This window comes from Sorex araneus, chromosome 10 (genome assembly GCF_027595985.1).
Source record: "Sorex araneus isolate mSorAra2 chromosome 10, mSorAra2.pri, whole genome shotgun sequence".
NCBI classification, from domain to species: domain Eukaryota; kingdom Metazoa; phylum Chordata; class Mammalia; order Eulipotyphla; family Soricidae; genus Sorex; species Sorex araneus.
Genome location: NC_073311.1, coordinates 11,300,701 through 11,326,565, shown reverse-complemented (window position 1 = coordinate 11,326,565; position 25,865 = coordinate 11,300,701). Strand labels below are relative to the sequence as shown.

Sequence of the window (25,865 nt, the reverse complement as noted above, 5' to 3'; positions counted from 1 at the left end):
AGTAAATTTAAGAGCTTCCACCCAGAAGTCAGGCAGTCGAGGGACCCGCCCTGCGTCAAACTGCTGGCTTTAGTTTTACATTGAGAAAGTGGGACTGAGAAAACAAGAAACTGACTTTCGTGAAGCGTGTAATAAGAAAAGGAAGACATTTTGTTGACATAGATAATTTGATTTCAAAAGAAAAAAGATCTCTTTCGAGCAACACAAAATAATTCAACACAAAAAACATCCAATCACAAAACTGCTCTAGTTACAAAATCCATACAAAAAAACACACATTACCAACTGAAGTAAATATGCAGGCCCATTCTTACAGTTATGTAGTATTCATGAGACATTTATTTTCAGTTAAGTAGAAAAATGTGAATGACTACTGTTTGAAAGACATGCTGTTTTTCAAATTGAAAAGAACACAGTGAGGGTCTGGAGAGAGAACAGCAGATAAGGCGCTTGACTTGCACACAGCAAACCAGAGTTTTTGAACCAGGAGTGATCCCTGAGCGCAGAGGCAGAAGTAAGCCCCAAACACAGCTGGGTGTTGCCGCAAAACAAAAAGCACAGTGAAAACAAATATTCCAAAGAGCCATTAACTGTTGAACTGGCAATAACTCACCAGCCAATGAGTACATGTGACATATAAAGCAGCTTTGAAATTTCGAAATGAAGTCTTCTGACATGAGAACAAATATCATTTAACAGATTGCACATACATTCAGAAATTAAAAATTCGTGAAAAAATAAATTTGTAAAAACACGAGCAGAATTTTTTGGGGGAGGGTCACACCCATCATTTCTCAAGGGTTACTCCTGGCAATGCCGGGGGACCATATGGGATGCCGAGAATTGCCGCTTAACTATTTCTCTGACCCCATGAGCAGAATTTTTATTAAATAAAATCGTTTAGGGCTCTTAGCCAAAAGGCAAAAAATTGGCTTTTTCTGTTTTGGGGACACATCAGGTAGAACCCAGGGCTTACTCTTAGCCATGTGATCAGGGACCATAAGTGCCAATGAGCAAAACCAGATCAAACCTGTGTGTACTGCAAGTGTTCTACTCACTATACTATCTCTCCAGCTCTGTCTTCCCACCAGCCTCTTTAAAAAATCTTAGTAGTAATAGAAACAAGAAAGAAACTGATATCTTTAAGTGGGGCTGCAAAAACTCTCAGTGTATGCTGAGTTAGCGAAAGCAATTATAGATTTTATTAGTAACAAACCATATACAGTCAGGAGCAAAAAAATAAAACACCAAAACCCAATGCACCCCCAAATGAAACACACATTTTCAGAGCAAAAAGATCATCCCTATTTTAAGAAGTATATGTGCTTTTACCAGGGGTACACATGACAGTGCTTTATAATTTTTATCATGTGATAATAAATTCATCATCATCATCATCATCATCATCATCATCATCATCCTGTTGATCGTCGAATTTCTCGAGTGGTCTCAGTAATGTCTCCATACATCCTAGCCCTGAGATTTTAGAAGCCTCTCTCTACTCATCCTTTCCAATGGTGCCACACTGGAGGCTCTTTCAGGGTTGGAGGAATGAGACCCATCATTGTTAACAATGATGGGTCTCAATGATAATAAATTACAATTAAGTTTTGCATTTTTAATCAATTTTATTGCAGTGTCATCATTTACAATAGTATTGAAGTTATTGTTTCATATTGGCAATGTTGCTACACCGATTCCTCCTCCACAGTCCCTCAGGTCCAGCTCTCTCTGCCTTAACCTACCCAGTGCCTAGTACTACCAGAAGAGTTTCAGACACCAAAATGTCTCCAGTCAGGTCCCATTTTCACGAACGCCGTATTGCGAATTGCAGTAACAAGACTTGCCTGTGCTTTTGGATTCCGTCTCCTTAGCTCTGGGTCTCCGCCCTCGTTGTCTGCTTTTGCCTCCACTGCTGCATTCATTAAAGCAACCCTACATCTATGTTACTTTTCCGTCCTGTTTAGATGTCTCAGAATATGGTTATTTTTGTCCTCTCTCTCAAATTACCGTCATTGTTCCCATTTTCCTGCTCTCTGGCCCTTCCTTCTCAGAATGATCTTCCTCTGCACGTACAGGCTGTTTTTCACAGTTCACTGTGGACGGTCTTCCTGCTTTATACTCCCTTCCTCGGTGAGCTCATCCTGGGCTGTGTCTTCATCCTCATCAGAGATACTGCAGTTAACTCTCAACATCTTTTTCTTTTGTTTTGGGGCCACTCCTGGAGATGCTCAGGGCTCACGCCTGGCAGTGCTTGGCCTACCATATGGGATGCCCGCAGTTAAACTCAGGCCATCTGTGCACAAAGCAAATGCCCTTCCTGCTGTATTATCACTCTTGCCCAACTTCCTACACTTTATCTCCATTCTAAAAAAATTTCCTGGGGGGTACCCATTAGGTCAACCTGTACCTGCAGGGCAAGTGCATCAGCAGCCCAATGGTGCCTTCAGGCTTCCTGACACCCCAAAATTGCCACTGTGCCTCTGGCACATCATCTTGGGGCCAACTTTTCCGAGAATTAAACGGCCAAAAGTTAGATATGTGGGAGTCATGCCTGCAAACCACTTCCGCTCAGCTATACAAGCTCATTTATTGACCTTGCTTCAGAGATCCACAAATAAATCTTGAAAGAGATCATAGGCAGGCCATTTAAGCGCATTAATGGCCATGATTCAGACTCACAAATGAGTCTCGGAGGAGAGCAGCACACTGCAAAGATGTCTCCCCACTCTGCGCCAGGCTGATTTCACCAAGGCACCTGGGAGGGGGGCAGGTGTGTCCCTCTGCCTGCCCCATATGAACCCTGGTAGCTGCAAACCTCTAGAACCCAATCACCACTGCACTCCAGCCGACCTTCACAGAGTCATCCCGAGCGCCCCCCTACCCAATGCATGAGAATGAGTCTGCTAAAAAATTCAGGTATGCAGGACGAGTGACTGAAAACTCCAGGCTTCATGAAGTCGGGGGATGGGCAATCTCCCTCCACCTCCCTGCCCTTCCAGTTCCCTGGCAGTCACACCCAAGCATTAATGGCCATGTTTCAGAGACTCACAAATGAATCTCGGAAGAGAGCAGTATGCCACAGATATGCTTCTGGACCCCAAATATTTAAAATTTTAGAATTCCAGGAGCGTGTGGCCACTTTCATGGCTGCATGACACCTCATACTATTCATGGCAAGCAATACAAAGTAAATTATTTAGCATCTGCCTAAGGGGTGGTGGGAAGGTGCAATGGTGGTGGGATTGGCGTAGAAATAGTGAATAAACAATTACTGTGAACAACTATTAAAAATTAAAAAAATTTTCTGACTTCTATGCTTTTCGTCCGGTTATTTGTCATCTTTAATAGGATCATAGGGCCAATATGCCTACATCTGAGCTACAAAATCTTCCTTCCCACCTTTTTGTTTTCTATTTCAATGATACTTTTCTGGGGTGCTGAGCATTAAATCCAGAGACCAACATATATGAGATATATGCTACTGCTGAGTCATACCCCTGACCCTAATGGCTTGACTTCCTCCCTTACCTTCCATTTCCAATTGATTCCATCCATTTAATTCTAGAGTTCACCCACTTTTCGTATCTCATGGTCCCACCAAACCACATCCCAATAGAGATGTCTCCCACCAGATTCTCTAGTATCTACTTGGTTGTTTTATTGGCAGTGCTCAGGATCACTCCTTAAAGTGCTTGGGGGACCATGTATGGTGCCAAGGATGAAACCCATCCGCCATGTGGAAAATAAGTGCTTTACTCCCTGTAATCTCTCTGTTCCATCTCTTCCATTTATTAACTGTGATATTCAAAATACGTCTTCCTTTTACTAGGATCTTAACATAGTTTACAAGGTCTTACCTTTCTTATTTCACATCATAACTTATCTCCTCATCTCTATCTAAGTGAAATCTCTAAGCTCCGGGGCAATAGTAATGTGTAGGGCACTTGTCTTGCATGCAGCAGATTTGGATTCAATCCTCAGCAACCCATATGGTCCCCGGAGCACTGTCAGGATCCCCGAGCACAGAGCCAGCATCACCAGGTATGCTGTCCCCAAATGAAGCAAAACTAATCATCAATCTCTATACTTCAGAATCTGTATTTTAAAACTCACTGTAATTTCTCCAACCAATGTGTCTGTATTTCAGTGGTTCTCTTCCCAGAACGCAATCCCTTCCTTCTGTTTGGCTAACTTCAAATATTACAGTCATCCTCTCCTGGTAGGTACTTAGTTTAGGTTGTTTGGTCACACCTGCAGCACACATTATTTTTGGCTCCATGCTCAGAGATCATTCGTAGATGGGGGACCATATGAGTTGATGGGAATGGAACCCGTGTCAGCTGTGCAAACAAGTAGCCTATCTGCTGTACTCTCCTAGGCTCCCTCATGTCCCTCATGGATACTTGGACTGACAACTAATCTGGGAAACATTCTTTGTAATATACTCCCTGAAACCATGTTTCTGATCTGTTAATACAGATCATCCAGCCACATTAGTACTAATAAATCACTGTATCACTGTCATCCTGTTGATCATTGCTTTGCTCAAGTGGGCCCAGTAAAGTCTCCATTAATCCTCCACTCACCCTAGCCCGGAGATTTTAGCAGCCTCTCTTTACTCGTCCTTCCCAATGGTGCCACATTAGAGGCTCTTCAGGGTCAGGGGAATGAGACCCTGTATTTTACTGTATTTGGCATATGCATATGCCATGGGGAGCTTGCCAGGCTCTCCACCGGGTGGGCAGTAAACTCTTCAGTAGCTTGCCAGGTTCTCCAAGAGGGCGAGCTAGGCTATGAGATGTTTGGGTGGAAGAGGCCCAGTCCTGATCTGAGCAGCCTTGGAGATCTTGGCTCCGGGTCCCACACACTTGGGTTCCTCTGCTGGTTCTAATAAATATATCTTATTTTTATTTACTATCTAGCTTTTCTGCTATACTGATGTTTTTAAAGATGCTAGCAAACACAGGTTTGTCTTTCTCGGATATCTGCCATATAATGTTTTCATTTTCGGGGCTGGAGCGATAGCACAGCAGGTAGGGTGTTTGCCTTGCACGCAGCTGCCCGGGTTCGAATCCCAGCATCCCATATGGTCCCCTGAGCACTGCCAGGAATAATTCCTCAGTACAGAGCCAGGAGTAACCCCTGTGCATGGCCGGGTGTGACCCAAAAAGAAAAAAAAAATGTGGCTTAATGTTTTCATTTTCATTTTTTGGGCCACACCAGGTAGGGCTGGGCTGGGGTGGGGTGAGGTGGCAGTATGGGGTGCCAGCAAAGCACCTTAACACTATGCTATCTCCAACTCCTGGCACACACGTTTAATAAGCCTAAACAAGGGCAATTATCATTGTATCCCGGAATTTAGCAAGTTTAAATCTAGTTCAGGTGGGGAAACAGAAATGCAAGACAGAATGTACCCAGTAATCTGTTTCCATTCTCTGAAACAGACTTTCACTTTTGGCCATTCTATATACCCAATTCACCCAACTATTCAATGGTGCGTCAATGCAAAGTGTTTGCATGAAAGGCAAGTGCCTTACCTGCTGTACCGTAATACCAGTCCCTCGTTATTTTTAAAGAAAATAAAATGAATCCCACATATTTCATGGAGAAAGATTTATCCTTTATGTTGTCAGAAGGGAGATGAGGGTTCCGTTTCATTGGTTCCGGCAGATCTGGGATGGAGACAGGTCAGCAGTGCCACAAAAGCTGGCTTCTCCCCCCATACACAAAAGCTGGCTTCTCCCCCCACTGTCATCGAAGCAATACAAAAGTAAAAATATCAGGTTCTCTTTATTTGTAACAGGCAAACCCTGAATTTTTCTCATCTAACACTGACTGAAACATAAGTACAGTTACATCCATTACAGAAGTTGAGCAAGTGTATGTCCATAGCACTTCTCCTGGACTTCTCTGTTTCATACTGGTGTTTTTTTTTTTTTTAATTTTCTGAAGGAATTTTCTTTTCAATGGGATGATGATCTTCAGAGCAAAAATTGCCTACCAGATTCTAGTTCTAGAAGTATGTATTTTATTCATTTCTATAAACAATCTTCTTGCCACATTCCTGTTGATACCAGTCACATATTATAAAACCATCACCCTCATTTATACTAAGACTCTCGCCCCTTTTTCTTATTTTTGGTCACACACAGCTGTGCTAAGGGCTTACTCTTGGCTATGCCCAAGGATCACTCCTGGCAGGGTTTGTGGGACCACATGTGGTGCCAAGGACTAAACCTGGGTCTGCTGTATGCAAGGCAAACACTTTGTCCTCTGTGTCCTATTACAAACCTCTTTAAGCTGTAATTACAATTAAGAATTTGCATATGGCACACATCAACCCCACTAGTAAAGCAGGCAAGTCTCAGGCTTCTCACTGCACTGAAATACTTTCTTCCAGCTTTTGGGAAACAAGTATGTTGATTTAAGAGATACAGAAAACATTTTAGACCTCAGCACAATAAATATATCATTGAAAATGAAGAACCAAAGAACATCTTAAACACAAACAGAAATTCACAATAATCACACAACAGATTGATTAAAATCCTGTCAATGATGCTTTTCAGAGAGTTTTTTCATTTCAAATATGCTGGAGGTAAGAGGGATAGAAATCCTAAAGGGTATTATTTTATAAGCATATCTCTTTGTGCTTTTGTTTTGTTTTTGGACCACACCTGGTGATGCTCAGGGTTCACTCCTGGCTCAGCATTCAGGAACTGCTCCTGGCAGTGTTCAGGGGACCACATGGGATGCTGGGGACCAAACCCTGGTCAGCCACAAGCAAGGCAAATGCCTTCCCCACTGTACTATCACTCTGGCCCCTATCTGAACTCAATATTTTCTCACTAAAATTTTTTAAAAAGTGAATAATATGTTAAGAGGGCTTATCTACTTCATCCAATTTACTGGAAAAGGTTAACAGCAACTGCTTCTAATACTCAACGGTCAAAAAGTCCAAGGCTGGAGCTAAAGCAGTAGCACAGTGGGTAGGGTGTTTGTCTTGCATGCAGTCAGCCTGGGTTTAATCCCCCGCACCACACATGGTCCCCCAAGCTTGCCAGGAGTGACCCTACGGCACAGAGCCAGCAGTAATCCCCGAGCACCACTGGGTATGTCCCCCAACAAAAAGCACATACAAAAATGGCTGAAAGGCTGAAACACATTCCGTAAGTACATGTATGGCAGTTTCTTAAGTGGAAATCAGGTATTTCCCCTACAGCTTAATTATTTCTTTAAAAATCACTGAAGGGGGCTGGAGTGATAGCACAGCGGGTAGGGCGTTTGCCTTGCACGCGGGTGACCTAGGTTCGATTCCCAGCATCCCATATGGTCCTCTGTGCACCTCCAGGAGTGATTCCTGAGTGCAGAGCCAGGAGTAACCCCTGTGCATTGCCGAGTGTGACCCAAAAAGAAAAAAGAAATCATTGAATCCATTACATATTTACTATTTTGCTACTTTGCTTCCATATTTTCACTTATGTTTTCAAGGGGGTTCTTCTTAGTGTCGGGCAGTATATGTTCCTGCCTTGATGCCTAAGAACTCTTTCCAGACATCTTGAAGAGGCTGAAAATAATTCACTCCAAATTCCCAAAGCCAAAGCATAGATGTGTCTTATGTGGGGGTCAGAGCGTGGGAGCGGGGAGGCTGTGTTGAGAAGTGACCTCGATGGGGTGAGGAAGTTGGCTCCTTGGAGTGGGACCTGCCTTGCCTGCAGCCGCCAAGCACCATATGCTCTGAGCACCACTGGGCGGGAGCCTTTGACAAAAAAATGAATTGCCATGATAAGGGCTGGACACTGGCTAAAAGGGCGGCCGTGCATGTGCTGCATGCAGGACTCCTCAGTTCAATCTCTGGCACCACACAGTCCCCTTAAGCACTGCCAGGTGTGGCGCAAAAAAAACGAAAAAGGAAATTGCCAGCATGAAAGATTTTTAAGAGGTCAGGAGAATAGTTAATCAAAATAACAGGAAATCTGTTCATCCAGTCTTTTCTTTGGGTTATTTGAGCATAGACTTCCTTCTTTCCTGAACTTTACATTTCGTTTCTATAGAGAAGGCTCCACAAGAGAATACTTACAGAAACTCTGGCTGCCCACAGAAACCATCGTACCTTTTTTTGACACTGCATAATTTATTTATTTTCTACTAGAAAAGTATTTATAACTGGACTTTGTCTTTTTTTCCTTTATCTTGTTTTTGGTTTTTTGGGCCAAACCCAGGCATGTTTAGAGGCTATTCGAGACTCTGTGCTCATGAGTGTCCCCTGGTGGTGATGGGGTCCATGGCAGACAAGACAGCACCTTAACTCCCATACTCACTCTCTCCAGCTCATATTTTGCCTTATAGCCCATATTTTGTCATTTACTATACAATTTCCCATAAATAACATTTTGCTTCTTTAAATGAAATAAGTAAGAGTTACTTCTGAAATAGTTTGCTAAAAATGAAATGCCAGATTTAGCTTCTGACTTGCGTGCTAAGACAGAATGATAATACTAGAGCAAGAATGAGTCCACATGTCCCTCGGCAAGGCACGAGCACTTCAAATCTGGAACTCACTTCAAATCTGGAACTCATCTCTGGGACACAGTATGAATTCTTTTGTCATCAGCCCAGAGCTTTCATTTCCATACTTCACTCGGTATAAACAAACCATCCCATACACTTCGCACAATAGCTAGGAAAAGCAGCACTTGACCCTGTCTTAGAGAATTAAGTTTATGTAAAAAAAGAAAAAGGTTTCTAAAAGAGGAAGCCATATATTTTTGATCAAATTTCCTTTTGTGTTATTTCTTGCAGAGCATCATGAATTTTGCTGATTTTTATTTTCTCCTTGGAAAGAAACTTGCACGCGTAACAACTTCTTTTTTTAAAAAATAATCTTCTTGGGGCAACTGTCTTTTCCCCCACAAAAACACAATTAAGGACGCTGTACCAACTTACTCTTAGTTCCATCCTGTTCGCTGAGTTTAAAATGGGTATAGGCAAGAATGCCAAATAATGTACACAGCATGCCAAGACCCTGGTTAATTGACAGTGGATCTTTAAATAAAACATATCCTCCAAGTAAAGTAATGCAGAACTTGAAGTGTCCAAACATGTTATAGCTGAGATTTTTAAGATAAGGAAAAAAAGAGTAACCAGTGAAAAATTTCTCTCTCCCTCCTCCCCTCCCTTCCCCCCACCACCCCCCTCCCCGTCTACTGCAACACTGGATAATTCTGAGGATATTGTGAGGAATAAGTAAGTTAATATAAGGAAAGCTTCTAGCATATATTGAGCACCATGTTTGCTATATTTAAATTACTAATGATTTGTTAAAAATATTATGCAGAAGGAAAGCGCGTTTAAAAACATTGGTTTATTTTTTTCTGCAGGGGCCACACACCCGGAGATGTTCAGGGCTTATTCCTGGCTCTGCACTCAGCAATCACTTCTGGCGGTTCTCAGGGGACCATATGGGATGTTGGGGATCAATCTCAGGTTGGCAACATCCAAGGTAAGTGCCCTACTCACTGTACTATCTCTCCAGCCCATAAAGGCATTCTTTAATGTCTTAAAATTTTTGAGCCACTCGAGGTGCTCAGGGCTATTCCTGGCTCAATGCTCAAGAGTAACCCCCTGTCTCACCCCCACCCCCGTGCTTAGGAGACCACATTTTGGTGCTGGGGATTCAAACCAGAATTGGCTTTAAGCCTTATATTTGCCTCTGCCACCTCATTTCTCTGAACTCTGACTTTGTTTACACCAAACTGAATCCTTGATCCTCTTCCCAGCTCCCCACCCCCCTCAGCTGTCCTATCCCAATTGTTGAGGACTCCCTTCCACCAGGTGCTCAGGCCACACACCAGGTGAGCCATAACTTTATGTCCTTATTCTCTGACAGGCCTGCTAACTGGCTGCCCCTACTTGGAAATATAGCCAGAATGCAATCTCTTCTCCCATACTCAGTATTACCATTCTCATACCAAATCACTATCATTTTAAAATTAGAATATGCATGGGCCAGAGATAGAGCAGTGCGTAAAGCATTTGCCTTGCATGCAGCTGACTCCAGTTCGAGTCCCAGCACCACATATGGTCCTCTCAGCAGAGTCACGAGTAAACCTTTAGCACCACGAGATGTGGTCCCAAATCCAAAACCAAAAATACCCACTAGATTATGCAGTGGTCTTCTATTGCAACCTCCTTTTCCCTTGCCACATTTAGCCCACGACTTTTGGCTACAACTGCGGGTGCTCAGGAATCACACCTGGGTCAGCTGCGTGCATGGCAAATGCCCTACCCGCTCCAGCTCCAGCCCAGGAATTCTTAACCAGGGGCCAATTATCATGTGGAATAAGTCTGACCCCAAATTTAGTTGTCATAATTGGAGAAAGGATGCTATTGATGTCTAGGGGGTGGAGGTCAAAGATAATGCCAAACGTCTGTGAGAAAGGTTTCAGCCCCGACAGTCAAAGGTACTGAGACTGAGAAATCCCCGTTGTTCTGATGAGAGAAAGGTAGGGTTTAGGCCACACCTGATGACGGTGCTCAGGGCTTACTCCTTGCTCTGTGCTTAGGAATCATTCCTGGTGATGCTTAGGGGATCGTATGGAGAGCCAGGATGAAACGGGGGTCGGTTGCTCGCAAGGCAAGTGCCCTTCCCGCTGTAGTATGTCTCTGGTGCGAAGGACCCCTGTTTTTGTCTGCAATTACCACAGCAGTCCAGAAGAAGCCTATTTAAAGAGATGTAAAAGTCGTGTCCTTTCTCTGCCCAGAAAGGTCCCACCTCACTCTCTCGCTCATCCAGCTCCAGCAGCACATGCTTCCCTGCTGGGCCCAAGGCTGGTGCTTCTCTGTGTTGAACGTCCCTGACCCCCACGTGCACAGAGCCATCTCACTTCCTTCAGGTCTGAACTCAAAAGTCACCATCTGCTGAGGCCTTCCTGACTACCCTAAATTTCAACCGTGTGTGTGTGTGTGTGTGTGTGTGTGTGTGTGTGTGTGTGTGTGTGTGTGTGTGTGTGTGTGTGTGTGTGTGTGTGTGTGTGTGTGTGTGTGTGTGTGTGTGTGTGTGTGTGTGTGTGTGTGTGTGTGTGTGTGTGTGTGTGTGTGTGTGTGTGTGTGATACCCGGCAATGCTCAGGGGTTACTCCTGGCTCTGCGCTGAGGAATCACTCTTGGCGGTGCTCCGGGGACCATATGGGATGCTGGGAATCGAACCTGGGTCGGCCTTATTCAAGGCAAATACCCTACTACCCACTGTGCTATTGCTCCAGCCCTTTACAACCATTTTAATCCAAGCACTTCTTTTTGTTTTGGGGCTACGCCCAGCAGTGCTCAGGGATTACTCTTGGCGCTACACTTGGGATCATTCCTGGCAGTGCTCAGAGGACTGTATGGGACACAGGGGATCAAACCTGGGTGAGCTATAAGTCAAGCGATCTGCCTGCTGGACTATTATTCCGGGTCACCCAGCACTCCTTATCAATTCTCGTGCTTTATTTTTCTCTTCTTGGCACTCGACAGTATCTCCAGCTTTGTGTTTATGCTCCATTATTTTTCTTATAGTCTCACCATAACCTTAGACTTTAGTAAAGGTATTTGTCTATTTATTTCACTATAATACCCATAGAACCAGATATGTAACAGATGTTCAGTATATTTATTGAGTCAATGAACATTTTATAGTGGATAATCAAATACTTGTTGTTAGGATACAGACCTTGGAAGTCTTGATTTAACAGTACGGTATATATGCTCTGGGACTAGGCTGCATGGTTTAAACCTAGATACCACGCTTCTTAGTTGTACGATCTCTTAATATCCTAGTGTACACAAAATGTTTTAAACAATGCCTGGCAGAAAACAAACTTTTTTTTTTCTTATAACATTAATTGGGTAGGGCAGGCGGTGGTGGTGGAGAAATAGGACAATGGGGTGGGTGTGCGTTTTGTACACAAGTATGATCCCTGGCTGTGGAGCCAGGAGTAAGTCCTAAGTTCTGCTAGGTGTTGCCCAAAGATGGGGGAAAAAAAATATGGAGCCAGAGAGATATTTCAATGACCTGAACACAATCTTCGTCTTCAGGAAGTTCGTGTTGAATACCCAGCACCACACGTCTCCCAGGCACCGTGAGGTGTGGCAAAAAACAAAACAAAACAAAAAAACGAACAAAAAACAATGAAACAAATTATGACCACTGTTATTTAATGGTTAGCAAATATGCTCTCCTGTAGTTTGCTGACATCTCAGTGTTCACTGATTTACATAAGTTGGTACACTCTGAATAACGTCACCAAACTACCTCACTAAAAAGGGGAAATTTACCTGCGCATCTGCTTAAGAGTGCAAGCAGAGGCCCAGAAGGTCCAAGGGGCAGGGCACCTGCTTTGCATGTGGGTCACTCTGGTTCAATCCTGAGCATCACTGGGTGTTGCCCCAACACCTCCCTTCCACAAAATTTCCCTCTGTTCCACAAAGTGGGAACAGAGGGAAATGCAAAGAGAAAACAGGCATACCTGAATCCAAATAAGAAAAAAAACATACTCTAAAGTCAGATGCCAACGGCCTGAAAGGATCTGCTGTTATCAGGATTAACCACACCACTACTTTATTGCTATGGATAATTGCTACCGATAACTCAGAACTGATTGAAAAACATCCATCCCTTTATTCACTCAACAAATATTCATTTAACCCCACAAAGACTGCTAATGCTGGCAAGGAAAAAGATCGCTTTTTCTATTCCTTATGGAAACTTAAGATCTCAGGAGGTAAGGTGCTGACCTTGCACGCTGCTGACTCAGGTCCAATCTCTGGCACCTACAAGGTTGCCCGAGCCCCACTGGGAGGGATGCCTAAGCTCAGAACCGGGAGTAAGTCCTGAGTATTGCCAGGTGAGGCCCCCAAGCCCCGCCCCTCTCCCAAATTCATAAACACCATACAGAAATCGATCCCATGTCCCCAGCTCATATTTCTTTAAGTCTCTATGAACTCTGGTATGCAAGAAATAGGAAAAGATTAAAATAACCCACTCTACTCCATTTAGGCTATACAATTCAGAGCTCTGGAAAATGTAAAAGGCTTCTAAGTTATAAAAGGATACGTGACTGGTGAAGTGTTCCCGATGATCCAATAAATCGATAAGTTCACCATGAAGGCTATTACCCCAGAGAGCAGCACCATAAGCTACAAATAAAAAGAAAGACTTGTTAGAGCAAAGCAGCTGCAACCACTAGATATTTTTCAACTGAAATACATAACACTAACCATTACGAACAGCAAGAATGGAGGACAAAAGAGCAGAACGAACAGTGACCAACCAACTCTCAACTGAGGGCAGAGTTGCATCCTGAGAAGCCGGTGTAAACAGAAGTGCGTAAAATAAGATATCTAACTTACCAAACAGCATAGGTCAGCTTTAGCCCACTCTGAATGTGTTCACTAGCCTGCAACTGGGCAAAATCAGCTAACACGAAGCCCATTTATAGTAAGGTGTTAGCTGACTCCCAGATGGACTACAATTCTGAAGGGCAGAAACAATCCGCAGGGCACCAGCCACTCGGACATGGGACCTAGTGGCTGACTGGGAGATGCAGCTCTTTAGCTGCAGCCCAACGTCATGAGTGTGAGTTCACATGGTATATCCACGGGGGCCGCTTCATGCTGCCAGGACAAGCTTCCCACTCCCACCCCCCTGGAGGATGGACAGGTGCTCCCGGAGTACTCCCTTCTGTCCCTTCCCGCCACAGCACTGACGGCAGCAGGTCCAGGGCTGCTTGCAGAGCCTCTGAGGCGGCTCCCCGCCCAGACCCACAGCTCCTCGGGGCGAGCACATGGGCAGAAGCTCGGATTCCTCTGAAGGGGGAAACGCCTCAGACTCCCAGCCCCTGGGAGGTATTTGTCAGTGTTGACCCCACAATGATGCCTGCCACTGGCATGACCCCACCCTCCACCGACCTCCCGGTGCTTCTGGTACTGGCCACTGTGGCGCTGACTCACACGGGCCCGGCCTTCCTCAGTCTGGCTGCTGGTTGGCAGGATGAGAGGGACTTTTTTTTGGGGGGGGTTGGGTGGACAGTGCCAGGGAACTCAAGGCCTCAGACAGTGAGATATGCATGCTACCACTGACACACAGTCCCAGAAGCATAGTACATTTTCTTGGGGGGGAGGGTTGGTTGGTTTCAGTGGTATCTGGAATCAAACCTAGGGCTTCCTAAGAGTACGGTATGTGCTCTAACATTGAGCCATATCCCTGGCCCAATTATTTTGGTGTTTTTGTTTTGTTTTTATTAGTGGATCACCTTGAGGTACAATTACAGAGTTATAAACTTTCGTGCTTGCGTTCCAGTCACACAATGTTCGAGTACCATTACTCCACCAGTGCCCATTCTCCACCACCAATAATCCCAATATTCCTTTGTTTTGTTTAGGGGCCATACCCGACTGTAGGCAGGGCTGACTTCTGGCTCTGAACTCAGAAATCACTCCTAGGATGCTCAGAAAAAGCCCAGTGATTTTGATTTGGCAATTCTAGTCCTAGGATTCAATGCTAAGCAAACAAACAAAAAGGAACCATATATAAGAATGCTCTACTTCAACACTGCTTCCAGTGCTCAAGAACCGGAGCTGACAAAGATAATAAAGAAGAGATGGAGAGAGATTTTAGGGGATACTAAGAGAGAAAAACAAGATACAGAATATCATGTATGATCAGATCCCACTTTTGTCCAAGAAACAAATGTTAAATCTTACAAAACATGCATAGGTGAGTGTGCATTTGTCAGGATGAGAAGGGAGAGAAATGGGGAAGAACATTAGGTGAACATGAGTTACACGGAGAGCCAGAGGCAGCATTACAATCTTCAGGCATATATAGGAAGGAGGGCGAGGGAAAGAAACCTATGCTAAAAACAGCATGCATAAGATGACTCCATGTATATAAAATCATATTCACAATGCATTCTGTCTACACGAAAGAAATCTGTTGGATTAGAGTTCTAAATGTGTTAGGTTTAACTCTGGTCTAACATTTCTCCTCTGACCTTTCTTTTCCAACTCAAGGTGGAGTAAGGGTTCCTGAGTAATACCCTTCCCAAAGCTCCCATTTCCTCCTTCCCATTTCCTCAGTATTCATCTTTAACTTCTCCTCTGTGCTCTGCTTCCCCTAATCACTCATTTCCCCTAACCAGAACCTGTGACTTGTAAAGTCAATTTCTTCAGAGATCTCTGACTTTATATTTTAAGTGAAATACTGCTTTTCTCTTTCCCTTACGTCCTTTGCATAGTTTACTTTAGAGCAATGTCCTTTTTGAATAGACACAGGAAGACAGTTTCTGTGTTTTCATATGCTTTTCCTGTGCTTAACTTGGGAATTAACTGACTCCAGATAATATTTACTCCTGGGCATCTGTCATATTTACACTACTTAAGGCTCAGTTGCCCTTAGTTCCTAGCACCCCAAAAGCAGGGTCCTGACGAAGGGACTCGATAGACCCAGGGCAAGCTGTAAGCTAGCCTGGCATCGAAATGGGACAGGCCAAGTGCCATGAAACTTATAGTAAGTTAAGAGCACGGTCGTGGACTAATTCTGTCATGACCCAAAGAGAAGTAACTGGACAAAGACCCTGATAGGGTTAGGAAGGACTAATCTGGCCAGAAGACTGTAGTCTAGGATCTATAGGGAGATGTTCCCAGGAGAGCCACCTGGTAAGCTTAATATATCTCTTACTGTGTCCACACAAAATGACTAGAAAGATTATTAAGAAGTAAATTTAAAGGGCTGGAATAGCACAGCAGGTAGGGTGTTTGCCTTGCACGTGGCCTACCCGGGTTCAATTCCCAGCATCCCATATGGTCCCCCGAGTACTGCCAGGAGTGATTCCTGAGTGCATGAGCCAGGAGTAACCCCTGTGCATTGCCGGGTGTGACCCAAAAAGGAAAAAAAAAAAAGAAGTAAATTTAAGATGACCTTTTAAATGCATATGGACTAAGGAAAGGAAAAATATGCCCTTTGATGAAATTCAGCCTCGGAGCAAACCTCCTGGCAGGATGAGATCTTTGTCTTAGAAGCGCTTCCCCAGAAGAAGGGGCTTTCCTAGGTTGGCTGTGCTCCCTCACTTGTGTGGAACTGCCCTCTCCAACCCTCGGTTGTCTATAACGAGGCTGTGAGAGTGGGCTGGGGAGAAGGAACATGGGCCAGTGAGTGAGACTGGAAGGAGGCAGAGGAAGCCCAAACTGGAATCAATGGCAGTTGATCACCAACCAACCTGGCCGTTTTCTCCTTCTTTCATCCACAGCCATCGGCCACCCGGGGTGGGAAGGCAGTCTGACCACCAAGCGCACGTGGACAAAGCACACACTCTTACTTTGTGAGTACACAGAGATCCATGAAATTATATTCACCAAAAAGGTAAAGGTGATCAATTGTGATGGCAGAATTCCAGGGAAATTTTGCTTTCTTTATACTTTCATTTATGTTCAAAATCTATGCAATGAGCAGGAACTGATTTGGGATTAAAGCAAAACCAAGCTGGGCCAGAGCACTAGTACAGCATTTTGGGCACTTGCTTTGCATGCAGCAGGCCCAAGTTTGATTCCCAGCACCTCAGAGACCTAGGAATAAACTTTGAGTGCCAATAGGTGTGGCTCCAAAATTTTTTAAAAATATATATTTTTATAATAAAACAAAACAAAGAACCCTGTATTTGCATTGTATAAAAATAAACTAAATGCCTCAGGGTAGGAGAGCTAGCTCAACGGGTGAAGTACAGATTTTGCATGCTCAGGTTTGGTCCCCTGCACTGCACGGTCCCCCAGCACTGCTGGGAGTGATCCGCAAAGGCACAAAATCAGGAGGAACGCTCAGAACTATTGGGTGGCCCAAACCAAAATAAACACATGAAATTCATTAATGGTTGGAGTTATAGGTGGACTATTGCTCAGTCAGTCAGAACAGTAACCAGGAGTGAGAAGACCTGTCCAGAGTCCAGTGTTGTGGACACTAGCTGTCCGATCCTAGGCAATCCCTGGACCTTTATGAGATCTGGCTTTCTCACCTAAAAGGGAATCCTTACTTTGCCTGCCTTAAATGGTGATGATGATGATGAAATGTAAGAGCGGATATGAGCAGCACCCTGAAAAAACAACTACATTAACAGTGGATTATGATAATCTTGTCTCTTCCATACCAAAACGATCAGAACTTACCAAAGCAGACACTGACCAGGGGCCAAAGAGTCCTCCTTCTCCAAAGACCGGCTCAAAAAAGGGCACCGCGACCAGCAACATGGCAGAAGACATGGGAGCCTGGTAGTACAGCAGCTGCATGGAGTTCACTTGCAATTCATGCTGTTTGGCCCCGACCCACTAAAATGAGACAAACGGAGTGAGGCGGAAACAAAGGCAATAGATGGAAGATGTATCTCTCAGCCTAAACATGGGAGTGTGATGCAGAGTGAGAAAAGGGAGCAGCTACTGATCCTGGAACACCTCAATGACCATCAGTATTAAACTATCCTTTAAGTCCTTGGAGGAAGGGGCTTTACAAGTTCAATTTCCAATCATCTACTTTCTTCTCATCTACTTTTTTTTAAAAAAAGAGAAAAAACAAACAAACCTCCCTTCCTCCCAGTCCTCCTCCAAACGCCAAGCCTCAGATCTTAGAAAAGGCAGGCAGGAGTGGAAACCTAAGCGCTGTGTGGGAAGAGAGGCGAAGTGTCGGTTGTCTTTTCTTTCTTCTGGGACTACACCCTACAGTACCTGGGGGAACCTGTGGTTCGGGATCACACTCAAGACTCTTGGAAACAAAGTATGTACCCTAATCTCTTTGAGCCATTTCCTCCCTTATCTTAAAATACTGCCCTCTCCCCCACCAAAACAGAGAGAGAGAGAGAGAGAGAGAGAGAGAGACAGAGAGAGAGAGAGAGAGAGAGAGAGAGAGAGAGAGAGAGAGAGAGAGAGAGAGAGAGAGAGAGAGAGAAAGAGACTGGAGTTTGAAAAAAGCTGACTAGAGTTTGAAAGAAAGAAAAATCTGTTATCCCAGCAGTTGCCAAAATGGTCAACTAGAAAGGGGTATGAGATCCTTTAACTTACTTTAGAAAACCCAATCGACGGTAGAAGAAATTTTCCACTTTGTGGGAAGTGAATCTCCCACCTTTTCGCTTCAGTGAATCGGATGACCACAAACTCTCACAACAATCAAGCATTCAGTAGGACCAACACCGCAAATTCCACCAACCCTCAAAATATTTTACAAATCAGAAAAAGGGCCCTGACAGAAAGTTTAAGAGGACTCTTGGACATGGCATGGCAAGAACACTCGGCATTTGAATAACTGCTCCTACATAATTCTTTTTCCTGTAGGTCCGGGTATCCTGTTCCATAAACTCAGATCTATAGAAATTCACCACGGCAAAAAAGAACAAGCTCCTGAGGTGAGTCTCCGGTGAATGCGAAGGACAAAGAATCGATTCTTCTCTGCCTTCCACTCCACTCCTTTCCTGGACCAGCTAGCTGGCCGGCCGCAGAATCGCCTGGAGAGGTGGTAACTGCCAGAACCCCCATTTTCTTGGGTGGTGTCTCTGGCCCCTGGGCAGCTCTCTTCTACTGACACTGCTCTCCCAGGGGCTGCAGCGATAGTGCAGCGGATAAAGCACCTGCCTTGCACAGGGCCAGCCCAAGTTTGATCCCCGGCATCCCATAGGGTCCCCGAGTGATTCCTGACTGCAGAACCAGGAGTAACACTTGTGCATCATCAGGCGTGGTCCCCAAACAAAAAACAAAAGAAGAAACTGCTTTCCCAAGCGCATGTCACCGGCATTAGCCACAGGCAGCGACTCCCCACAGAGCTGAGCGCTCATCCCACACACTTCTCCCAGACACTTCTGGTTCCAACAGCTTCCTCTTCCTCCTCCTCCTTTGCAAAGTAGATTTCTGGCTGTCTCCTTTATCCCCCAGACTTCTGACCAGCCCCTGACAGCTCTGACTTCCTTCCTGGAGCCCCCGAGTCTCCTTAATGGAACATTTACTAGCTGGCTCCACTGCAGCAACGGCAGGGTGTTCAGCGCCAAGCTTAGGGTTTCCTTCTTCCAATTAGTGCCTCTGTGTCTCCAACATCATTAATGCTACAGTCTCCTCCCAAGACCCAGCTTCTGCCTCTCCTCACACTCAGGAAGGTCAGACCAATTCTTGCTCTGAAAGATCTCTGGAAAATCATTCTTCCCCAGAAACAGAAAACCAAACAAATTCATTTTCATGACCAATGTCCTTTTGCAGAGCCTCCACGTCGTCCCAAGGGGCCTCAGAGAGGTTCCTGCAGCTCTGCCTGTCACCATCCCGTCCCTCTGATGAAAGGCCACCAATGTTTCTAGAACACAATTCAGTTTCCTTGGCATGGCCTTCAGCACTCTGCCTCCTGGGCTCACCCGCGAGGCCCCATCCTTCCATGAAGCCACCAGTCCGGCCTCACCAAAGAACCAACTTCTAATATGCTTCATACTTCCCCCCTGCAGACCTCTGACGCCGTTCTACGCAAACACTGTTGCACCTTTCAACTCGCCCTGTCTGCCTTTCCAAAGCCTCCCTCACTAGCCCTCCTTCGGAACAGCCACTCCCTCCACAGCAGCCTCGGAGTCTTCCTTACACCCGGAATCCTACACTTCCTCTGATGAGCTGTCCACATGTTTCTACGATGCTGCGTTGTAGCTGCCTTTCACCTTTGAAAGCCTCGCAGCAGATCACAAAGCAGAAGAAAACACTGCCGAATGAAAGAGTCAGCCCCTTCCCGCCAAAGAGTTGAGCATTCATCTTTTAACTCGTCCAAACGTTCCTGCAGATCAGAGATGACCAGAGGCCGGGAGGACTGCTCAGAAGGCCAAAGTGCAGGCTGGAGTCCCAGGTTCAATCCCTGGCACTCAGAGTACTGCTGGGAGTGACACCCCCACCAAACCACACGCGGGCTTGCAAGAAGCACCGGGCGTGCCCCTCAGCACCCACCCTGAAGAAAAGTAACTTAGAGATGGTACCTGGGTATAACGGGGAAATACAACTTTCTTTAAAATAATTGAAGACGGAGAGATGGCTCGCTGGTGTGAGCATATGCCTTGTATGCTGGCGGCCTCGGCTGGATTCCTGACACAGCAGGGTCCTGGGGTAGAGAGTCCCTGAGCATCTCAGGGGATGGCCTCCAAACTAGCCAAGACGAGGCTGGAGAGACAGTGCCATGGGTAGGTGCCTGCCTTTCAACAGGCCGCCTGGTTCAAGTGCCAGCACCACAGATGGTCCCTTGAGCCCTGCAGGAGTGATCCCTGATTGCTGAGCCGAGTAAGACCTGAGCACCACCAGGTGTGGGACCCCCCAAAAAGATATGCACTAGTAAAAACTTTGGTGGAGGGAATCAGTACTTTTACCGTTTACTGAACGAAAACATGATCATTTCAGAAGGCTGGAGCGATAGGAGAGCAACCCGGGCACTTGCTGGCTCAGGTTCTATCCACGCACCCCACAGGGTCCCTCAAACCCGAGCCCTGAGCAGACAGCTGCGCCCTCCCCAAATCCACCCTCAAGAGAAGGCAACCAAAGAGAACTTGGCTCACTTGCTCGTCTAGTCATTCCTTTGATCAATTTCATCTCAAGTATTTAGCTGAAGCCTACACAAGCCTTTGATACTGATCAAGACTAGTGTGGACAAAGGTGGAGATACTGGTGTGGGCAGTGAGTACTGGGAAGTGAAATACGTATGACGACAAAAGAATCTCGGAATCAACCAATAATTGTTTTTCTGTATCAGAACAAAAAATCCTGAACAAAAAGCCCATTTAACACTTTGAATTCACTAGAGTATACCTAAATACCTTTTAATTGATTTATTTTCAGCTAAGGGTCATACCTGGTGGTGCTGCCTGGGCCTGAGGAACCAAATGTGGTGCTGGGAATCAAACCTGGGTCAGCTGCATGCAAGGCCAAGTGTTTCACCCAATGTGTCCTATCTCTCCAGCCCCTAAACCTTTTTAAAGAACCAATTTAGGGTACAGCGTCTTCTCTTCCCTCCCCCCACCCCCTCCTCTCTCTCTGTCTCTCTCTGTCTCTCTCTGTCTCTCTCTGTCTCTCTCTCTCTGTGTCTCTCTCTGTCTCTCTCTCAAAAGGCAGACTATCTAAGAAGCAAGTGACAAAACTGACTGGGTTTTTAATCCTTTCACGCCACTGGTCCCTGCTTTAAAATGCCTCTCTGCCATTACAAAGTGTATTCAGCTCTGCTTCCTCTCCCTCCCTCCACCTCCCATAACATCCCTGAAGTGATCAGAACCAAAAGACTTAAGTTGCACTGTAGCACTGTCTTCCCATTGTTCACTGATTTGCTTGATTGGGCACCAGTAACGTCTCCATTGTGAGATTTGTTACTGTTTTTGGCATATTGAATACATCATGGGTAGCTTGCCAGGCTCTGCCATGCGGGCGGGATAGTCTCAGTAGCTTGCAAGGCTCTCCCAGAGGGACGGAGGAATCGAACCCAGGTTGGCCGCATGCAAGGCAAATGCCCTACCCCCTGTGCTATCGCAAGTTGTATTATTGAACTCCTAACACTCATAACAAGAATGAATTCATTTATAACCAGGGGATGTTTGTGAAAAAGGTAAAACTAGTCATATACTTTGACTGTGTTTCCCCACAGGCACACCCAGCGTTTCCAGGGCAAGGTTTTCAGTATAGAGAAAACACTATCTCACTGTACCCAACTGGAAGTTATTTTCTCCCCCACTATACTAGAAACAAAAACCTTATTTGTTCCTTACTGGTAATGAAGTGAACCCATGAACAACCTTTGAATGAATGCCTGCTATAGGCAAGGTACTGTGCTAGTACAAGTGAAATACCAGTGCTATAAAGTAGCTCTATAGATAAACTATTATTAGAAGCTACCCAGTAAGTTATTACAGCTTATTTTATTTATTTATTTATTTATTTTTTTGCTTTTTTGGGTCACACCTGGCGATGCACAGGGGTTACTCCTGGCTCTGCACTCAGGAATTACCCCTGGCGGTGCTCAGGGGACCATATGGGATGCTGGGATTCGAACCCGGGTTGGCCGCGTGCAAGGCAAACGCCCTACCCGCTGTGCTATCACTCCAGCCCTACAGCTTATTTTTAAGCAAAGTTATGGGTCTGGACATTTTCTTTCCTGTTCAGCTTTTGGGAAGTGTACACACTCCCTCACATTAATATTATAATTACAGAGCAAATGAAAATATGACAAGTGAACTCAGTTCTCAGGTGAAAAGAGTCAGTCCTACTATTCATTTTGGAAGGATTTCCCAGAAAATAATAGCATGTCACCCCAAACTCAGACTATTACGCATGGGTATTATACACTTACAAACAGGAAGGAAGGTATTTGGTGATCATCATACACCAAAGTTTCTCTGTCTCCTTTCTTTTCTTCACCTTGAGTCAGACAAGTTATGCAATTACGCTTTCTTCCCAACAGACTATTGTCTCTATACTGTATTTTCTAAACCTTGGGATACAGCTTCAAAATTTACGAAATCTGCTAAAAAGGCACATAAGAAAAAAAAAGATTACCAACCACTTGATAAAGGGATGTAACTAAAACACCAAGAGCAGCAAACACCATTCCAAGGAAATTAAACTTCACATCGTAATAAGAATTTAGGATTACACCTAAAGTTATAGGAATCTGTAAAGAAAAAGAGGTAAATGTTGTTCAGGTTAAATCATGAGACAGACTTCATATTCCTTTCACGGTGATAATCATGGTTAATCATAAAAACATCACTGGGAAACAATAAACAGCATCAAATTGTTTTGCACTTGAAATCCTGTTAATCTCATTTGCACAAAGTGAAATATAATTCTATATGTTCATATTTAATTCAATTTAAAATCTAATTAAAATTGATTCATGTTCATTTTGCATGTGCATATAGAATTTAAAATTATAAGAGAATTATGTACATAATCCAAGCGTTCAGATCTTAAACATTGCAAGCTCAATATTGAGTGCTAATATTATTTTAATCCATCTCTTTCCAATGGAAAGATATAGAAATCTCAGCTAAACATGTCCCGCCCGGCAGACATAATGAGATATTTCTGTTCTGTGTTAAATCTTTAACGCTTACAGGATTTAATCCCCCGGGGGGAGATGAAAGGCTTTTGGGTTTGGGCTTTTGCAGACCTTCAGATACAACTGAACGGCACCACCCAACACAGATTTCTTGTCGTACCGACCCCAGCGTCTAAGGAATCCCACCAAACAGTGAACCAAAATACGCCAACACACTCTTCTTGGCTAAGAGCCCAGAGTGACAAGATCCGTTTTGTTTCGCCTCCCCAGGACTAAAGTCCTCCTGCTCGCAGATGAGTCATGAGTGGGTCCCGGGAGCCGGGACGTTCGAATTTCCCGGGAGGGGGAGGCGCGCCCGGCCGGCCGCAGGACTCACCAGCGTGAGCTGGATTCTCGTGGAGAAGGTTTTCTTGTAGAAGAGGGTCTGGATGCCGATGATCACCGGCGTGGTCATGGCCTTGGCCAGCTGGTAGGTGCCGATGGTGTTGTTCTGCAGCGAGAGGTTGGTGAAGACCACGAAGCCGCAGAAGCTGAGCGCCAGGAGCAGCAGCCTGGAAGGGGGCAGGCTCTTGGGGGCGAAGATGTCCAGCTTCTGGCAGACGTACAGGCCCAGCCAGGTGACCACGAAGTGCACCAGGGTCAGGCTCATGTTGGGGAAGCCGTGGTGCACGTAGATCCATTTGTTGAGGAACACGATGCAGATGGACACCAGCAGGTTGAGCAGGAGTCCGGCGGCGATGCGCCCGTTGCTCCGCACTCGCTCGCCCAGCGACTCCATGGGGCAGCCGGGCCCTGCGGCCGCCGCGCCGTCCGCGCAGCTCGGGGCTTCCCCCTCGGCTCGGGGAGGGGCGTGCACCCCGCGGGGCTCCGCGAGCCGCAGCCTCCGCCGCGCACACGCGCCGCGCCTCCCCCGCCCGGGCAGCGCGCGACGACGCGGCGGGTCCCGCGCGCCCCGCCCCGCCGCGGTCACGTGACGGAGCAGCCGGCGCTTCCGCCCGAGCCGGGGGCAGGGCAAGGGGGCGGGGGTTGTCTGCCGCCCTGCGCAGGCGCGTTGCGCTGCGGCTGTCCGGAGCTGTATTCTCGCGCAGCTTGTCTTAGCCCGGGCGTGGTCCTTAACTCTGGCCCCGGGTTCTTGGTGATTGACATTTCTTCCCTGTCCTACCCGTGTCTTGTTTGCAGTATTGGCTGGCTAACCTCCGGCGTGTGAGGTGAGATGTACAGACTGGGTTTGCTCTCCAGCGACAGGGGAAAAAGCATTCGTCCTTGAAGTTCTATTTTTATTTTATTTTTAAAAATTTTATTTGAGGGGCCGGAGCGATAGCACAGCGGGTAGGGCGTTTGCCTTGCACGCGGCCGACCCGGGTTCGATCCCCGGCATCCCATATGGTCCCCCAAGCACTGCCAGGAATAATTCCTGAGTGCAAAGCCAGGAGTAACTCCTAAGCATTGCTGGGTGTGACCCAAAAAGCAAAAGAAAAAAAAATTATTTGATTTTTTTAATAAAGTAGTTCATAACATTTGATGACATTTAATATTCAAACACCAATCCCACCACCATTACACCTTCCCACCACCATACTTCGGATGTTTCCATCCCAAACCTCAACCACTGCCCCAAAGCAGAACTGAAATAATTTATTTTCTACTGTTTGTTATGAATAAATCGCTGAAAATGCTCCAAAAAAAGTTTCCTTAGAGGAAAGTGTGTAAAGATTGTTGTATTTCACGAAGGCGTGTTTTAAAGTGTTTTATGTTTCAAGGTCCAAACTTAACAGAAAAGTAGACGGTGCGTCATATTCTACAAAAGAGTGCAGTCCTTCATATGTCTGTCCCTCTCTTTCTGACTCATTTCACTTAGTATGATACTCTCCATGTTGATCCATTTATATGCAAATTTCATGACTTCATCTTTTCTAACAGCTGCATAGTATTCCATTGTGTAGATGTACCAAAGTTTCTTTAACCAGTCATCTGTTCTCTGGCACTTGGGTTTTTTCCAGATTCTGGCTATTGTGAACAGAGCTACAATGAACATATAAGTGCAGATGTCATTTCTACTATACTTTTTTGCATCTCTGGGATATATTCCCAGAAGTGGTATTCCTGGGTCAAATGGGAGCTCAATTTTTAGTTTTTTGAGAAACATCCATATTGTTTTCCAAAAGGGCTGAACCAGTCGGCATCTTCACATAACAGAATGGGAGACTAACACTCAAGGATAGTAGAGGTAAGGAGCAGAAGGATTTGGAAGCTGGCATCACATGTTGGGGGAAAAGGCACCACCAAGTAAAGGGTGCTTGGAGGGCCCGCTCGGGATGGGAGATGTGTGATGAAAGTAGATTATAGACCAAACATTATAGCCGCTTAATACCTGTATTGCAAACCACAACACCCTAATGGAGAGAGAGAGAGAGTAAAAGGGATTGCACCTGCCACAGAGGCGGGGGTGGGGGTGGGAGGGCAGGGGGGATGGAAGAAGCCCAGACCCGATCTCCAGCCTTGGAGATCTCAGCCCCGGATCCCGAACACCTGGGTTCCTGTGCCGGTTCCTTCATGGGTGAGGCTCGTCTGAATGTGTGGAGAGTGGCCTTGAGCATGGCTGTGGCTGGGTTCTGGAGGTCTTCAACTGTTAAGGCTCTGCTTGGGGCGGGGAAGGAAACGCAACCCGTCCCCTCTGAGGGGCCCCAGTGAAGACAGCCAGGCAAGGGGGCAAGTGACTGCATCGCTCTCTTCCAGGGGCTTGGTTTTATAGTCTCTGGATGTTGGCCGTTGATGGGATTTCATGGCGCTGG

The 25,865-nt window shown here is 45.6% G+C and overlaps 1 protein-coding gene across 1 annotated transcript; it reads right to left on the bottom strand.

The window, feature by feature from the left end:
- Nucleotides 1-1,179: 1,179 nt before the first annotated feature.
- SLC35E3 (solute carrier family 35 member E3) lies at nucleotides 1,180-24,013 on the bottom strand. The gene is made up of 5 exons (XM_004602653.2): nucleotides 23,450-24,013; nucleotides 22,573-22,683; nucleotides 17,199-17,357; nucleotides 13,096-13,178; nucleotides 1,180-9,113 (listed from the first exon to the last, which is right to left on the bottom strand). The coding sequence occupies exons 1-5, from the start codon at nucleotides 23,849-23,851 to the stop codon at nucleotides 8,927-8,929; spliced, it is 942 nt and encodes a 313-aa protein (XP_004602710.1). The 5' UTR covers nucleotides 23,852-24,013; the 3' UTR covers nucleotides 1,180-8,926.
- Nucleotides 24,014-25,865: the final 1,852 nt, after the last annotated feature.

Excerpts from the sequence above, each read along its gene's own strand:
- SLC35E3 (XM_004602653.2), bottom strand. The coding sequence starts at position 23,851 with ATGGAGTCGCTGGGCGAGCGAGTGCGGAGCAACGGGCGCATCGCCGCC. Across the intron at positions 17,358-22,572 it reads TTACATCCCTTTATCAAGTG|TGGGTCGGGGCCAAACAGCA; the intron begins GTTGGTAATCTT and ends GTCTCATTTTAG. Across the intron at positions 13,179-17,198 it reads CCTGGTCAGTGTCTGCTTTG|CTTATGGTGCTGCTCTCTGG; the intron begins GTAAGTTCTGAT and ends TTTTATTTGTAG.